Source organism: Carcharodon carcharias, chromosome 2 (genome assembly GCF_017639515.1).
Source record: "Carcharodon carcharias isolate sCarCar2 chromosome 2, sCarCar2.pri, whole genome shotgun sequence".
Taxonomy (NCBI): Eukaryota; Metazoa; Chordata; class Chondrichthyes; order Lamniformes; family Lamnidae; genus Carcharodon; species Carcharodon carcharias.
Window position 1 is genome coordinate 20069085 of NC_054468.1, and position 18827 is coordinate 20087911.

Below are 18827 nucleotides of genomic sequence, written 5' to 3' on the forward strand. Positions count from 1 at the left end.
AAGGTGCTATATAATTGCAAGTCTTTCTTTCTATGTTCCCATTCACAGAGGCACTCAGGAAATCTCCTGAGTTTCCATATCATTGGTTTGCATCTGCCTGAAAGGACAAAATGTTAGATACTCCTTTAACACAGTGGGTCAGCTAAATTTCTTTGCAGCTCCTAGGGATCAACTTTATCGCAGTCAGTCATTTCCATCCAGTTTGCATGGCTTCTGACTACTACTAATTCATGTCTCGTGTCACATATAACCAATTCCACTCCTCCCATACCACTGTTCCTATGCCATCCCCTACCTCCCATGTCATCCCCATCCCATGCCATTTCACCATTCCTTCCATTTCTCCCATGCCATTCCCACTCCTCACATCAATCCCGTCCCATCCCATCTTTCACAGAAACCATCTCTCCAGTTGGCCAGGATAACTCTGTTGTTGTGCCCCTCTTACCTTCTGCTCTATTTGGTTCACCACTAACCGGCCCACCATGCCGCCACCACCAACCATTGATAGCTGCATGTGCGTCACACCCTCCAGTCCTCCTGGTGCCTCAACTGTCTCTGTATGCGCCAGGCATTACCCACCATGTAAACTCATTAGCAGACATGCCTCTTAAACTGATCAATCAAAGCAATAAAATCAAACAAAAACTGCTTATTATTATAGACATATTGAAATTAATTTACCAGCTACATGCCCATTCTGCAAATTTATTAATATCTTCTTGTATTTGTGAGGGTTCAGACTACTGGAGCAGGTGAAGCCCTGATGAAATTCAACAACACCCTCCCAAGTTCACGTCCGTTGCCAGTAACCATGAGATCAAATTCATGAAACATTGGCCCTCATTATAGTTGCCAGCAGCTGCCAAACCATAAAATGTGGAATAAAAAGCTCTTACATTTTGACGTCTAAATTACCAATCTCACTTTGACAGCTGGGTCACAACAATGCCTTAGTGTGAGGAATAGAAATATCGCACCTGCACAATAGTGAGTTCCTTTTTGCGATGGTAGTTACATTATCGAGCTGCATGGAGTCCGTAGAATAGACATGGGCCATTTGATCTTTGTCAGCACTGAGGCTCCACACCAACGTCTTCCCAATCTTCTTTATCTAACCCTATTGTCACATCCTATCAGCATAACTCGGTTAAGGTACATTGTTTTTTCAATGTAGAAAGAGTTTTACTCTGTTCAACTATGCTTGATAAGGGCTTTTTTGGGTGCAAGGCAGAAAGAAAAATGGTACATTGTAAAATTTCCCAGAACTGACAGGACTCATTGTGATAGACATAAAAACAAAAGAAAATTTTAAATGAAAGAAAAAATCAAAGTAAATGGTTTTGCAGAAGCATCTTTAAGAGTGCTGGATTAATATAGAATGGCTTTAGAGAAATGGAGTAAAGGGGGATTAGTATGCCCAGGTGTAGAAAATATTATATTCAAGATGTGCTAAGTTTACATGTGCCCTCTGAGTTTTGTTTAAATTGCTTGGAAGCAGTCTGTTATTTTAAACTCAGCGATTTTGTTTTGCTGTTGGCAGAACGTATAAGAAATGAGGTCCAATAGCTACTGAATATGTACCTAATGTCTGATTTTTACAGTGTTGCTGTCTGGAATTTTTTGCACTTATCTTTACATTTCTCCATTACTGGTTACTTAACTACTTATTATTAAGAATTATAATTAGTTCAGTACCATGACCTCACGAAAATAAACTTTCATTACTTGTTGAATAAACAGAATATTTTTAATTTTAGACAATTATTTACTTCAACTGTACGGCATTACTCAGTATTCTGGAATTTTGTTTAGTTTTATCTGTATTTAGTGTTGTACTTTAGACAAAACTGAATTCCAAAGATTTCTCTTAAATTTGTAAATCCACCCCAGAAAATCTTCAGATGATTCAGGTGTTGTTCCTCCTTTAAACTTGATTTAACACATAAAGCAACTGTAATTTTATTTTTCCCTCATGAGTTCAAACAGTATTGCAGATTCGGAAATGGCCTGCTATATTAAGTTTACCTCATCTGAATTTGGATATTTTTAAATTTCAAAATTTTAACAAATGCCACACTTTATTGGCAAAGGTGCACATCTTTAAATCTGCAAAGGGGAGTTGCCAATCAGAATTTTATATGGAGAATAAACGATTGCTGGAGTTGTCTTACGAAACTGTCACATGCTAAACAGGGTTTAGATTATATAAATCGTGCAAGCAAAGCTCAAATGGATTACTTAGTCAGTCAAAACCTAAGCACAACCTTGGACACTCTCCCAAACATTGATTGTTTAATCAAATGGTATAGTTGTCCATGCGTGTTTTAAAACAATACACTTTGTACCACAGAGACGGAAACAAGTAACAATAATACACAGCATTACAGAGATAAGACACTCTTGTATATATTACGCAATGTAGTACATACTTTTTAAGCTCTTGTATAGTTGCATTAAATAATACCTTCTTCCCTACATTTCTCCTCCTCTGAAGGTGCTGACTCTGAGTGCTGGATACCTTGTATAAGTGGACATCATTCATATGTAAGTCAACATTAGTTTTCTATTATGGTTCACCATAGAAAACATCACAGTCATAGTCAAACCCAACACATAAGCATGAAGTTACTGAATAGTGATCAGGAGAGGGAATCTCCTGGATGATTTGGGGCCACTAGAGTGAATTGTAGTATCACCACTGATAACCTGAAAAAGCTTGGTGTACTCAGCAACACGTGAAAGAGTAGAAATTCTAGCAGTGCCTTTTTAATTCATTGTCAGAATGTGGTCTTGCTGGCAAGGCTGACATTTATTCCTGATCCCCAGTACAACTTCATGGTGTGCTATGCCATTTCAGAGGGCAGTTAAAAGCCAATCGTCTCGGTATGGGACTGGTGTCACCAATAGGTCAGGTCATGAAAGGATGGTAGATTTTCTTCCGTAAGGGCATTAGTGAACCATTTGGGTTTTTATCACAATCTGGCAGCTTTGTGGTCACTGTTAATTATACCAGATTTTTAAAGCTGAATCCAAATGCTTAAACTACGATGGAGGGTTGTGACTCACTTTCGTACTATTATTAGTCCAGGCTTTTGGATTGCTAGCCCAGTAACATAACCATTACGTTACTGTATCCAGCAATAATCACCTGCACCAATAGCAAAGCAACAGCGTTGCCAACTCAGCAGAGGATATGGAACCTCAGAGTGGCCACTTTTGTCCTTTGTTCCCATGCTGGCAATCCCTGATTTTAACTTTCCAGGGCCCGGCATGTCACCTACATTCGCTTCCTGCTGGCATTTCTACCCTGTGCCTTGCAGAAAGTGCGAAGCCTGGCAGGACATGACAGTTCTGAAGGGGTGGGGGTGACTGGGTTCCACCTCAATTCCTGGTTCCACATCCCCTGTACAACTGACTTCCTCCCCAGAAAGACTGTAAGTCCTATGGTTGTATGACGAGCTGCCACACCTCCAGTGGGGCATATTAAATGTTGGTTTATTATTTCATTTGGTCAGCCAGGTGTCTGACATGCATGGATATTATCACTGCAGTTGCTTCAGATCTCACTACTGAGTGATCTGTACCTGGGCTTAATAGAAACAGTTGGCAGTACTCTACAATGGAAGCTTGTGGGGTCAATCCTCACTGCAGGATTTAAGTACATAATCTAGGCCAATACCTCAAATAGAGTTCCACAAATAATGAAAGACACCCCTCAATAAACTTCTTCAGTTCCCTGTCAGAAGGCAGGCCCGACCCACAGCACTGTGACATCCACCACGGGTAGGGCTAGGAGACAGGTCCTGAATCTGATCCACACCAGCCAACCAGCCTCCCAAAGAGCCTTGGGTGCTGTGGCAACACATACTTTTACATGTTTCATGTTGTAGCCGAAAACCACGACACTGATGGTAAAGGCTCCAATTTCTTTCCATCACGGGCATTTCTCCCACTCTTACCACCTGCCATTGGTGTATTTTGGAAGGATTTATAAGTTGATAATCAACCTGTTTGGCCACATTATGAATGCACCTTCCTTGACCATCAAGTCCTGGAGTGGGACTTGAACCCAGAGCTTCTAGCTCAGAGGCAGGGGTGTACCCACAGCACCACAAGACCTCCTTCTTCAATAAACTACAGCATACAAAAAAATTGGTTTCTGAAAATTGTTTATTGAGATAAAAAAATCATTACAAAAGGATAGAAGAAAAATTATGCCTTCACAGAATCAATCCTTGTGACTTCCACATTCAGACCCATAATTCTATGGTACAATTTATCCCTGTAGTGGATATGTCGGCTGTGGCTCAATTGGTAACAGTCTTGCCTCTGAGTCAGAAGATTCTGGGCTCAGGTCCCAGTCCAAAGATTGAGTGCATAATCTAGGCTGAGTCTCCCAGTGCAGCATTGAAGGAGTGTTGCATTGTCAGAGGTGGAGCCTTTAGGATGAAACATTAAATCAAGGCCGCTATCTACCCTCTTAGGTGGACACAAAAGATCCTATGAGTTTATTTAAAAGAAGATAGGTGCCTTGGCCAATATTTATCCCTCAGCCACTATAAAATAAATTATCTGGTCATACAAACATATCTACAAACATACAAATTAAGAACAGGAGTAGGTCACTCGGCTTTTCGAGCCTGCTCCGCCATTCAATAAGATCTTATTGTAACCTCCACTCCACATTACTGCCTTGATAACCTTTCACCCTCTTGTTTATCAAGAATCTATCTAGCTTTGCTTTAAAAATATTCAAAAGGCTCTGCTTCCACCGCCTTTTGAGAAAGAGAGTTCCAAAGACTCACAACCCTCTGAGAGAAATAATTTCTCCTCATCTTTGTCTTAACTGAGTGACCCCATATTTTTAAATCATGACACCTAGTTCGAGATTCCCCCACAAGAGGAAACATCCTTTCCACATCCACCCTGTCAAGACCGTCAGGATTTTAAAGGTTTCAATCAAGTTGCCTCTTAATCTTCTAAATTCCAGCAGATACAAGCCTATCCTATCCAACCTTTCCTCATAAGACAACCTGCCCATTCCTGGTAATAGTCTAGTAAACCTTCTCTGAACTGCTTTTAACACATTCACATCCTTCCTTAAATAAGGTGATCAATACTGTATACAATACCCCAAAATGTGGTCTCACCAGTGTCCTATATAACTGAAGCACAACCACCCTACTTTTGTAATCAATTCCCCTCACAATAAACAATAACATCTATTAGCTTTCCTAGTCACTTGCTGTACCTACATACTAGCCTTTCTGATTCAGGCACTAGGACATTCAGATCCCTCTGAACCTCCCAGCTCTGCAATCTCTCGCCATTTAGATAATAAACTTATTTTTTATTCCTCCTGCCAAAATTGGGCAATTTCACATTTGCCCACATTAAACTCCATTTGCCAGATCTTTGCCCACCCACCTAACCTAGCTATGTCACTTTGTAGCCTCCTTACATCCTCTTCACAATTTAATTTCCTACCTATCTTTGTGTCATCAGCAAATTTAGTAACCATCCCTTTGGTCCCTTTATCCAAGTCATTTATATAAATTGTAAAAAGTTGAGGCCCCAGCACTAACTGGCCGGCAAGTAAAAAGACCTGTTAGCCGCAATAGTGGCTTTTCAAGCTATATCATCCCAAGCTTTCTGCATTAATTATTTATTCCAGGGAAATGCGCTGTTTCCATGGCGGGCAGGCTCTCATTTGCCTACCACGCTGTTACCTCGCCGCTTCATCATGCCGGGCACCATATTTAAGGTTGTGCACACCTCTCAGCCCATGACTGTTGCATGAAAGACATGGCCCCAAAAGGCAAAAAGACTGCAGTCCCCAGGTTTAGTGTTGTGTCCCTGGAGTGCCTTTTAGAAGCTGTGGAGACCCGTCGTGATGTCCTCTACCCCTGCTCTGGCCGCAGGATGGGCAGCCGCATCGCCAATCCAGCATAGGAGGTGGTAGCAGCGGTGGTCAGCGCCAATGCTCTGGAAAAGAGGACAGCCACCCAGTGCCGCTACAGGTTGGACAGTCTCATCCGTTCCACTAGGGTTACTCATGCTTCTCATCGCTCTCAACTCTCACGAACACAAACCTATCACATATCCATGGGGATCTCACACCTCAAGGGACAACACCACTAACTCTCACACACACCCTCACATCTCCATCAGGCTCATATCCTCTCGAGCTCACGTCCTCATCCCGTTCATGGCTCCGCTCACCACACAAGCATTCCACGCAGTGTCAAGCGTCCTGCTCACACTCTCTCCATCTGTTTTCATGAAGGAGAAGCCTGCTAACCTCAGCAGGGAGAGGTCCCTGACCGGGGGTGGAGTGGCCCACATTAGGCCCCTCACTCACTTGGAGGATTGTGCCATCACGCTGACTGGTGAGGACGTGGACGGTGCCTGTGGTGACAGTGAGGTCAGTGGTGAACACCCACGTGAGGATCCTGCACCACATCATCCCTCTCTCAGTGCAACTGTGAGTGCTCTCTCTCCTGCTTTTGACTCTGCTGCCATGCACTAATTATCTCTACTTTGGTTCACAAGGAGCTCTGTCAAGTGGCCGACACCCTCAAACAGCCAGTGCCTCAGCTCCATCTAGATCCACACCTCCAGCTAGGAGGACACCTCCTCCATTGAAGAGCTGGAAATAAACAGCCTGGAAGACCTGTCACAGCGCTTACCCACATCCTCCACCAGCGCAGAGACACACACTTCAGTAGGACCTAGATCTACAGCAGGCTCAGGTTCACAATCTGGTGGTCACCACATGGACATGCATCTGCAGCAGGGGGAGGCAGGTTCAGCTGTGCTCCCCAGCACTCGGAGGACTGCTGGGGAAGAGGCATCTGTGAGATCTGAGTCAGATGATGAATCTCTGGGTAAGGCTTTCCAATTGATCCTGGCGAGTCAGCAGAAGGCAGGGGAGCATCATGCAGAGCTGTTGGAAACCCTCATCAGAGTGGGTCACGAGTCAGAGGAGTGCTTCTGCCTCTGATGAAGTGGTGCCCACATATGCGCACCATGGGGAGGATGGCAGATGCCATGGAGACCCTGGTCCAGCAGAATGTGGAGATATGCACTGACCATCGCGGCAGCCATGGGCAAGCTCCTGCAGTGGCAACGCAAGAGGGAAATGGGGCACCTCAATGTCCCTCCAGGTGCTCCTTCCCCTCAATGCGTCAGGCCGGGGCCTTCAGGGACCCGAGGGGAGGAAGAGCTGCAGCTAGACACTCCTGGGTCATCCACTCAGGAATCTCAGAGGCTGTCCACTCCCTCTGAGTCCCTTTTGCCTGTGAATCCCTCAGCCTTGTCCTCTGTCACCACAGAGGGAGCAGCCAGCCCACGAGTGATTCTGGAGGGAGAAGTGTGTGTGTGTGGCAGGGCCTTTCGGAGCCTCCTGTAACCACTCTCCCACACACACGGATCCTTCCCCTATAACACTCATCTCAATGTCCTGAGCATTTTCAGTGCTGCCAAGTGGGGTTCACTATCAGTTGTCCATCTGACCTGTATCTCCGCCCACCCATTGATCTCACTCCCATGATCTTGCCCACCATGACTCTTGTTTAAATTTCGATTTGGACAGCATGGTGCTAATTCAGTTTTACTTTCACTCCCCCACCCTGTACCCTCCCCCAGTCACCCATTTCCTTTCCCCCATCACAGTTGACCCCCCCCCGGCATCACCTCCCACCTCCCCTCCGCGACCTACCAACCACAGCCCTTTTCCTTCGGGAATGTTCTGGTGAATGTGCACGTTCCCTTTCTTCCCAAAAATCCCATCCCATCCACATTAACCTTCCCGACATCCTCCTTCCCACCGCCAGGATCTATGTCTGTCACCAAGTCACCTAACAGCCCTTGCCGTCCCTTCTCCTGCTACCATCGAACCCTTACCCTCCTACACTACTGCCTCACTCTGCCCTTGGACATTCTCACCATTCCCTTGTACCACGTCCACAGTCAGTTCGCAACCCAGGTGGCAGTCATGGAACCATCAGACCTCTCCCTTGCATGTTCACCTGGACATCTCCCCCCTCTGAACTCCTTATCCCCTGGAACCCCTTCCCCCTTCTGGACCCCTGCCCCCCAGAACCCCTTCATCCTTGGAATCCCTTCCCACTCCATTGTCCTCCTGCCTTCCCAGACTCCCCCCGCTTAGCCCCTCCCCTTTCTTGACTCCTTTAGACACCCTTACACCTTCCTCCAGCTTTACTCCTTCCCTCTTCCTGACTTCTTTCTCCACCCTTACTCCCTCCCTTCTCCAAACTCATTCCCTTAAACCTTACACCCCCTCTTACACCTGCCTCCTCAGTTGCCATCTTCTCCCAGTTACCCCTCCTTCCCTGTACTCCTTCTCCACTCCCAACCTCCCCTGACACCTTCATTCCCCTCTCCCAAACTGACCCCCCCAAACACCTTCATTCCTACCTCCCAACTTCACCCCCCCGACACCTCTTCATTTCCCAGTCGATCCCAGACCTTCCTCTCCCATCCCTGCGGCCACCATCTGTTGTGAGCACCAATGGTGACTATCCAACTTCCGTGAGCTGCTTCACAGCAGAGCCATGTCCATGAGAATCCACCCAGCATGCCACGGACATTCCTCCAGTGTGCAGTCGCTTTCGGGCTCCAGCGTCTTCTGTTCCGTGGATATCCATGATGTGAGCAAGGCCCCGGCATTAAGTCCCAACTTCTGCATGCCACACTTGTCAAGACAGGTTCTGCATGGCGCGTTTTCCTGACGATGTGGGTGGACCATCCAGCGGGCGGGGGATGAGTCTGTCGGGATGGCCTTATAATAATATGCTGATGTATTACAAGGAGGTTCCCGGCATTCATTAGCTGAGCAGATAATCACAAACTAATCTCACGACATCCTGAAACCGATTTTTGGCCTTCTCGCCATATTGTCCGTTCATCCCATGGAACACGCCTGACACCAGCAGGCTCGGAAAATTCCTCCCCCAGTCTATGTCATCCTATAGCCATGTCTCTGAAATGGCTATCAAATCATACTTATTTATTCTTATTTGTGCTATCGGTTCATCTGTTTTGTTTCAAATGCTGCATGCGTTTAGATACAGAGCCTTTAGTTTTGCCCCTTTATTATTTTTGAAACATCTAACCTTATCTGTTGATTTACTCTTAGATTTGCACTCTCTGTCTCTTCCTGTCACATTCTGTTTATCATTTCCCATATTAGTACCTTTCTCTTTTGTCTTGTCTCTACTCTTTGGTTTACCACATCTTCCCAAATTTGATCCCTTGCCCCCATTATCTAGTTTAAAGCCATCTCTACTCCCCTAATTATGTGGCTCACTAGAACACCAGCCCGAGCATGGTTACAACCATTTGTGAGCTAATTGGCTGTTGTATATCCCAAGTAACAAAGGTGATCACACTTTAAATGTACTTCATTGGCTTTAGGGTGTCCTGAGGTTGTGAAAGGTGCTTTATAAATACAAGTCTTTCTTTTTACTTTAGAAATCTCACTATCTGCTCTATTGTGAGTCCTCTGACCTTCTGGCATTGTCCTACTTTCCATCCCTGACTCCTTCCGCTCTTTCAGCCACCATGTATCCCTTATCTGGACCTTCCTCCAACAGAACATTCACCTCTCTTCCTTCCACGCTGCTTCCCCCTGTTGATTAATCCCTCTCTTGCCCCTCTCCCTCATGCTTGGTGTTCATTCATTGCCTGCTGTACGCTCAGTCAAGACTGACATGTCTCTCGGTAGATGAGGAAGAAGCTACTGTTGAAATGGTTGGCAACAAAGAAAGAAGATTTGTTCTTAAAATTGAGAAACCTGGGGAGAGGACTGAAGCCCATTGCGCAGATACCATTGTGATTGAAATGTGTAGGAGTAAAGAGGTGATAAATCAGGAAGTAGTGATTAGGCAATGCTCAGTTTAAGTCATGAAGGCCGAAAGATTATAGGAGGGAGAGAATGCTGACTGAGGTATTGGGTTCTGCAGTTTTGGAGCCCTTGGGAAATAAAAAGGGGACTGTGCAAAAAGTATCAATTTCAACTCATGAAGTAAGAAACGGCAAAAATGGTAAAGATTGGTTTCATGTGGGAAATTGAATTCAACTAGATTTGACTTATGACCATCCTGTTCCTTCTCTGTCCACTCAATTACTTTCTACTAAACACAGCAAATTATGGGCTAGCTAGAACCTTTTGAAGTTCAACATGGGCACCACCAAAGTCATTCTATTCAACTTGTGCCAGAAATTGTAGACATTCATATTTGACCCTCCCTGGCATCTTGTTCATCTTCACAAGCTCACAAATGGTTGTAACCATGCTGAGGCTGGTGTTCTACTAAGCCACGTAACTAGGGGAGTAGAGATGGCTTTAAACCAAATAATGGGGGCAGAGGATCAAATTTGGGAAGATGTGGTAAACCAAAGAGTAGAGACAAGACAAAAGAGAAAGGTACTAATATGGGAAATGATAAACAGCACTGTTCCTATATTTCCTTTTTGACCCTGAATGAGCGTCAAATCCATTTTCAGTGGGACCACCATTTCCAGCTTTGAAGTATTGCTCATCTCCCATTCTTACTTAATTCAAACTGCCAATGAAACCCTCATCTACAAATTCACCTTCCAACCCAACTTTTCCAACATTTCCCTTGCCGAGCTCCTCCATAAATAAACTCCAAATCATCTGGAACACTGCTACCCACATCCTATTCTACATTAGGTCTTTATCACCTACCACTATTTGTCCATGGCCTCACTCCACCTAATACCGCGCTCACTAGACAGTTCCTCTGGTTCCAGTCCATTGCATGTTCACTACTTCACTCTCACATCCCTGTTGGAGTCTTCAATCATCTTGTACCCACACTCTGGAATTTAATCTCTAAACATCCTACATCTCTTAGCAGTTTCAAAAGACACCTTATAACCTACAACCTATACCTCCTATAATTCCTTCCTTACTCTTGCTTGGGTCTAACTCCCACTTGAGAAGTGCCTTGGAAAGTTTTGACACACAAGATGTGCTACATCATTGTAAGTTGTTATTGGCTGGTTTGTCAAAAAGGGTTCAAGCTTGTAACAGGATATCTTGAGATAAAATTTGCTGGTCTATTGATCTTTGTACAAAACTTCAAAAAGTCATTCTTTGCATCACATCCCATTTAATTTTCTATTCAATAATGAAATCTAAACAAAGCCAAGATTACCTACATTACAACGATGACTTCAAAAAGTACTTTAGATGTAAAATGCTTTGGGCTGTCCTGAGATCATGAAAGATGCAGCATAAATGCCAACATTTCTTTCCTTGTCTTTTAAGTGACAATATTCAATAAAAACTTGTGTTGTCTGTTCTCTCTGGCTGAAATGTAATAGTGCAGTTGTGTGTTTGTAGGTACAGTGTTTAATGTGCTGATAATTACACCCTGCATCATCGGGGAACCTGTTATGCTTGGCTGAGAGTTCTGTTTTTCAATGCTGAGAGGCTGTTGACTGTGGCTGGAGAGTCTAGAACTGGGGAATAGTGTCAGGATAAGAAGTCCAACATTTAGAATTGAGATGAGGAGAAAATCTCTTCCCACAGAATGTTGTGAATGTTTTGAATTCTCTACCCCATAGAGCTGTGGATGCTCTGATGTTGAGTTTACTCAAGAATGAGACTGATAGATTTTTGGGCACTAGGGAATCAAGGGATATGGGAATAGGGCAGGAATATGGAGTTAAGGTAGAAAATCAACCATGACTGGTGGAGCAGGTTTGAGGGGTCATTATGGTCCACTCCCGCTCCCTTTTCTTCTTTTTATGTTCTTACAAATTTTTGTGTTGATCACGAGAATGATGTCAATTTGGGCAATGTAATTATTTTCATGAACTAGCTTGATACAAAATGAGGAAAGTCCTTTGAATTATCTTAGCTGTAGAAAACCCTATAGTCACCTCACTATGGCATCTGGACCATATCAAATCTTTTGCTTCCACTGTTGTACCTGCAAGTCCATTCAGTATGTTGATCAGTCTTTATTCGAATCAGAATAACTTGGTCTCAGTTGTACATTTGCCTATTACTAGTTTGAATCTGTGTCTCCTCTACCTACCCTTTTGTACCCAGATCATTAGTAGAGTACAACTACAACATTATACTTTTACTCTAATCTTCAATCTTATCAGTCTTTGGTATCAGACCGAGTACATTGATAGCGCTCTCAACCCTGAGAAAGTTATTGGTTCGTGTCGCAGTCCGAAGATTTGAGCACAAAATCCATGCTGGTTCTCAATCACAGCACCGAGGGGTGCTGTGCTGTCAGATGTGCTGTCATTTGGATGAGGCATTAAACGAAGGCCCCCTCAAGTGGATGTGAGGGATCCCTTGGTTTTATTTTGAAGAACTGAAGAGTTATCCCTAGTGCCCTGGCCAATATCTAACCCTCAACCAACATCGCTAAAACTTGCTGCTTGTGGGACCTCGATGTGTGCGCAAAATTGGCTGCCACATTTCCAACTTACATACTTCATTGGCTGTTAAGCACTTTGTGGTGAATGAGGTTGTGAAAGGTGCTACATAAATGCAAGCTCTTTCTTTCCATATCTTGTTCAAGTTGCCCCAAGTTCCAGTGCTTGTTTCATAAGGAATTTTTAAAAATTTTCTTGGCTGGAAAGTATAGCAACAAAATAATTGGGCCCGATGGTTTCATCATTTCATGCATTTCTGCACATGTCCTTCAGCATTCGTGATTCCACATCAGTGGCATTAAAACTGTAACAGCACAGACTGTTCCAGACACTGTATACCCACTGCGAAATGGCCTTTTAAATTCAGCTTATCTTTGCCTGTGTTATATCCGCCTGGGGGCTCCAAATAGGAATGCCACCTTTTGCCAAGCTTGAAGGAGTGTAACATGGGTGAGGGAGGGGCAATTATCACAGCTTCAGTTCTGAAGTTTTTTTTTTCGCTGCTGAACTAAATTAATTTGGAAACCGTGATTACTAAATACCTTTCACCTTATATAGGTGACTGAATAGAAAAAGAAAATTATCCTTCCAAAAGAAACTATTTTTTACTGTTAGGTTTAGATTCTCTAAGTTTCTGACTCAAAAATATGGTCAGGTACAAAAATCAGATGGTAGGAATTGATCTGAGCTAACACCTGGCATGAGGACAGTTGCATTTAATGCAGGGTACAACCTGGTGTGGTGACCATGGGACTGCAGTGTGCTCACTAGTCTCATGAGTTATAGTGCCACTTCTGAACGTTTAGTCAGGCTACCTGACAATGCTTGGCATTAGTAAGTGGCAGTCTAACTGCATTCTTAAAAGATAGAAACAAAAAGCAGGATAAAGAAAGAGAGGGAAGGCAGGAGGCAGAGAAAGAAAAGGAGACAGGCACGAATGGGGGAAAATGGAGAGAAAGGGGAAAGGAAAATTAAACGGGAGGCGAGTCAATGAGGGAGAATGAGCACCAAGACAGATAGAGTGACAGAAGAAAATAGAGTGGGGGAGGGAGGCGGGGATTAAAATTCCTCTGATTCCATATATGGTAATAACAGAAAGGCAAAGTGATTTCGTGTTCTTAAGGTCACTCAACTCAAAAACAAAAAGGGGGGCCGGGGTGGGGAATAAAAAGCACACACAGACCCCCCCCCCCACCCCCCACCCCACCACTCAGGAAGATCAAAGTTTCCCTGGCTGCTGAACCCCCAGCGTTCCTTCAGAGCCGGGAGAAAGTCTCTCCCTCTGCCTTTGCCTAATCTTTTTTTTATTACAGTTTCGCAAACATTTCCGCACGTCAGCAAAACAGCAGACTGACAACTTCTCTCTCTCTCTCTCTCGGTGGGTTGTGTCTAAAAGTAAAAACCTCCCATTCCGCTACCACCAACCCCCCCTCCTCTCTCTCCTCCTCCTCCTTCAAAAAAAAGTTTTCAAGAGAGGGGAAGAAAAGTTGTTGAAAAGTTGCTTTTGTCGAAGTTTTGTTTGCACACATTTATGTATGTGTGGGGAAATTGACAAAGGCTTGTTTTCCATAGTAAGTTTCGCCGTTCTGATTTGTTCAGGTCAAGTAACCCAGACTGGTAGCTCATGAATAATTAAAGAGAGGGAGTCCAGCCAGCAGAACCGACGCTGACTGAACACTCCTTGGAAACTTGAGTTTCCCCAACTTTTTTTTATATTTGCCTGGAGTTTGGAGACGGGCGATCATGAAAGTCCTGATTATTTTACATCCGCGCTTTTGAAGACTGGACTCGTTCGAGGGGTGCGGGGGGGGCGGGGATTAAAAAGTTTTGTTCGAACAAGAAAAAAGTTCTCAAAACTTTCTATTTATTTTACCTATATATCTATATAATAATAACAGCAGTCTGGAATGGATCCCAATCCTATTCCACCACCGGGACAGACCATCGTTCGCGTCCTGGGAGACTCTGAGACCGACCTGGAGGCTCTATTCAACGCCGTGATGAACCCCAAGCCCGGCACCGTCCCGCACCAGGTGCCCATGAGGATGAGGAAACTGCCCGAGTCTTTTTTCAAACAGCCCGATTCGGGATCCCACTCGCGCCAGTCGAGCACGGACTCCAGCAGCAACTTGCCCCAGTTCCAGGTGCAGCACATCCGATCGCACTCGTCCCCCGCCTCGCTGCCCGTCAGTGCCAACCCCAACCCCCAGCCGTACGGCCACCTCCGGCAGCAGTCCTTCGATAACATAGACGATGTCCCACTGCCCCCCGGCTGGGAGATGGCCAAGACCCCGTCAGGCCAGAGGTACTTCTTAAAGTGAGTAGCCAACTTTGTACGTTCAAAACTTCGATTTCAACCTTGCTGATCACAGCAGCAAACTCTCTTGTGTGTTCCAGGTGTAGCTCAATGTGTCTAACCTCTCCTTGGCCCTGTGCAAACATGTCTTTAGGGTGCTATAACCTAGAGGGCTACGTATGGACCAGAGCTGGAAGGTGAAATTAGGCATGAATTGCTCTTTGTCAGCGGGCAGAGGCACGATAGGCCGAATGGTCGTCTCCTGTGCCGCAAGTCTTTCGATGTCCTATTTATGATTAGTTTGTCTCTATAAGTGAAAAATTCTCCCTGTCATTTCTGATCCCGACCCCTCCGTCTAAATGCTTGTTTATATGTAAGGACATTGACTCATTCTCAGTAACTCCATTTTGATAAGGTGGGTGGGGGTGGCGAGGGAGTCTCAGGAAAAAAAGTGAAAGTTTGTAACTTCTTTGTTTATTTGGTCAACGAAAGCAGGGCAATTTAAAAAAAAATCATCTTTGCTAATGTGATTAATAATTTTGTCTATTTGTAAAAACAGGTGAAGATTGTTTCTGTAAAGTCTTTCATCTATCAATAGAGTGAGAGACTGAGATTGACCAGAAGGTTGGCAGGGTAAAGTGTACCAGAGACAGGGAGACTGTAGTCTATGAGGGCTATGATTGCAATTGGTAGAGTAAAGTGAAGCAGAGGGAGGAGTGATTCACATGGAAGTTTTGTACAGATTGCTGCTGCCCAGATGCCCAATTTGTTTAAAAAAAACATCTGAATGACATTTTGGGCTTTTCAAGGTGAGGCATGTTGGTACTTGGAAAAGTGATATTTTGAGCAGCTAGTGTCCTGATTAGGTCCCCTTTAGTTAAGTATGGTGCAAAAAAAAAGAGACAGAGTCTGCTTTATGTACACTGCACCTGACAATGTGTCTAAACTCTGATCTCAGAATATCACCAACTCCCTCTATACCGACTTTACCTCTCTTGAGTGTCACTCTGAACTCAGTGGCAATGTGTTCTCTGGACTCACTAACAACCCACCAGGAACCTGGTTCAACTCATTTTTATGAGTTCTATATGGGGAGACTTGTGTCCCAAAGAAGAAAGGTAAGACTCTAATTTTCATAAATGCACATCACATTACCAACTCCCCATTTCTTTTTAGGATCCTTCTGTAGTTTCTGTTGAAATTTTCTTGCCATACATTTGGGAGCAGGGTATTGTTGAGCCTTGTTCTTGACCTTGCTTATACCTTGGACGGTCCTCCTTTTTGCATATTATTTGGGTGGAATGTGCACTAAGATGTTTTCTGTTCTCTTTGCAATTATCCATCAGGAATAGAAGGAAATGTATACTTTGATTCCAAATAAGCTTGGCACATTCTCCAAGCAAGCCTTCACCCATCACAACTCCCGCCCACTCCTCAGATCCTTTACCAGGGTATAACTTGCGTGCGGTATCTGTATCACCATTTATCTTTTGTGCCATAACACCACATGAGCTACATAATATTTCTGTCAAGGTTAAAATTTACAGCCTCCCACTCAATGACTGTTGATAGTGCACTGTAGTTCCTTTGGCATTAGTACAGTATTTGCCATTTGACTGGATAGTCAATAATCTGAAGCCTCAGCTGCACGGCATTGACAGTCACAAAAATGTTTTCAGTTCTTTGACAACCAGCTTTCCTGTCACTTCGCCAGAAGAAAATTAAGCTGTACCTCTACTGACTTCAAAGTGCTTTACAGCCAATGAAGTACTTTTGCAGTGTCACTGTTGCAATACAGAAAACACGGCAGCCAATTTGTGCACAGCAAGGTCCGTTGAACAGCAATGTGATAATGACCAGATCTTCTGTCCATAGATGTTGGTCAAAGGATACAAATTGGCCATGTCCACAGGAAGATCCCCCCTGCTCTTCTTCAAAGTAGTGTCACATAGGGAAGAGGGTGGTATAGTAGTAATATCACTATGGCGTTAAAATCCAGAGACCAGGCCAATGCTCTGGGGGAACGGGTTCCGATCCCACCATGGCAGCAGGTGGGAATTAAATTCAATTAATAAATCTGGAATTAAAAGCTAGTCTTAGTCATGGTGACTGTGAAACTATCATCAATTGTTCTAAAAACCCATCTGATTCACTGATGTCCTATAAGGATGGAAATCTGCCATCCTTCCCTGTTCTGGCCTATATGTGACTCCAGATCACAGCAATGTGGCTGACTCTTAACTGCCCTTGAAATGGCCTAGCAAGCCACTCAGTTCAAGGGCAATTAGGGATGGGCAACAAATGCTGACCTTGCCAGTGATGCCCACATTCCATGAAAAAAAACAGGATCTTTGAGGCCCACCTCATTTTAACATCCCTTCCAAAAGTGTGTAGCACCCCCTCAATACCTCAACACCTAGATGAGCATCTGCCTAGATTTTGTGCTCACGTTCCTTGACCGGAGCCTAAACCCACAGCCTTGTAACTCAGAGGTGAGAGTGCTACCCACTGAGTCACAGTTGACCCATTATTGTTGATGTAAATTTGTGCCAAGTGGCACAACAGTGTCTTGAAGCATTAAAAGCTTCCCTACCAGTGGTATGTGGGTGGGCTAAAAAAAAAGCTTGATTTGATATCTTAGTAAGTGAGTGCACTACTTAGTGTAATATTGAGTAATATAGTTCAAAAGGTTCCTGAGTTTTGTGCATGATCTGCTGAATTAGATAATCTCAGCTGGAATGATAGTAGGGATGTGACAACAGCCCTCAATGCCCTTGGGCTGCAAGGGATCAGGGCGGGGTTGAAAGCAAGGGTGGGGGTCATTGAGGACTCATGGAACAGGCAGGGGAACAGAGTGAAATATCAATTACTGATTAACATCCAGTCACCCTGTAGGGGGACGCTTATGTGCGAGAGTCAGAGCAGGCAGTGTCAACTTGGCTGTGATGTCCTTGTTGGTCAGAAAACTTACTGAGTCTTCCTAGTCGCAAATTGCTGGGGATTTTTATGCACTAATAATGACCCCTGCCATGGACTCATGGTTAATTTGCAAGCAAATTCTGAATCTTTATTGTGCAATGTGCTGCCTGGGGAACTAAGCTTAGGCTGGGAGTGAAAGGAGAAAGATGCAGCGCAAGTCTGGAAAATGACAGTCCTTACAAGGTAATAGGAGTACTACATGACTTCAGATTTTTAACCATCAGGGTTATTTTCTTGGCAGGTTTTGTGCATTTTTGTTTTGTTTGTTTGTGGTTGAATCACAACATTTGGTATTCAAATACAAGAATTCCAAGTTAAGGCATGGAAGCCTCTTCAAAGTTATGCACATCAGTTAAGTAACTAAAGATGAGAAAACTAGCAAACAATTGTTTTGCATTGTCAGAAGTGTAATTGCTGCAGTAAGTTAGTTTACTTATAGTTGAAACCTCAAGGGCTAGGAAATAAGATGCTAAGAAGTAAGTAAGAAAATACAGTGACTGTATAATCAGGGATGTAGACCATTTGTAATTTTTGTTTCTATCGCTCAAGTAACAGAATAGCAGGGAGGTGAATGGCCTACAAAACAAGCTTAAAACTTAGAAACTTGGAAAATTGCTGATGATACAAAGGTAGGTTGGAATGTAAGCTGTGAGGAGGACACAAAGAACCTGCAAAGATACATAGACAGGCTAAGTGAATGGGCAACAAGGTGACAGATGGAGTATAATGCGGGGAAGTGTGAGGTTATGCACTTTGGTGGTATGAATAGAAAAGCAGAATATTTTTGAAAAGGCGTGAAACTTGTTAATGTTGATGTTCAGAAGGACTTGGGCATACTCAAATGAGGAACACAGATAGTTAGCATACAGGTACAGCAAGCAATTGGAAGGAAAATGGCATGTTGACCTCAGTTGCCAAGGGGATCAGAGTACAAGAACAAGGAAGTTTTACTACAACTGTACAGGTCTTTGATGAGACCACACTTAGAGTACGCAATTGCGGTCTCCATATTTAAGGAAGTATAGGCTTGTATTGGGCGGGCTAGTTAGCTCAGTTGGCTAGATGGCTAGCGTGTGAATTAGATTAACGCTAGCAGCAC

The 18827-nt window shown here is 44.0% G+C and overlaps 1 protein-coding gene across 2 annotated transcripts in view; it reads left to right on the plus strand.

Annotated features, from left to right (window-relative positions):
• The first annotated feature begins 13867 nt into the window (after positions 1-13867).
• The window catches only part of wwtr1 (WW domain containing transcription regulator 1), a 148596-nt gene continuing 143636 nt past the window's right edge, over positions 13868-18827 (plus strand). Inside the window, exon 1 of one of the 2 annotated variants that reach the window (XM_041183024.1) lies at positions 13868-14770. In XM_041183024.1, coding sequence (XP_041038958.1) covers positions 14361-14770 — 410 coding nt within the window. In that variant the 5' untranslated portion in view covers positions 13868-14360. The remainder of the gene's footprint in view (positions 14771-18827) is intronic. The other variant, XM_041183025.1, reaches the window with a different exon arrangement.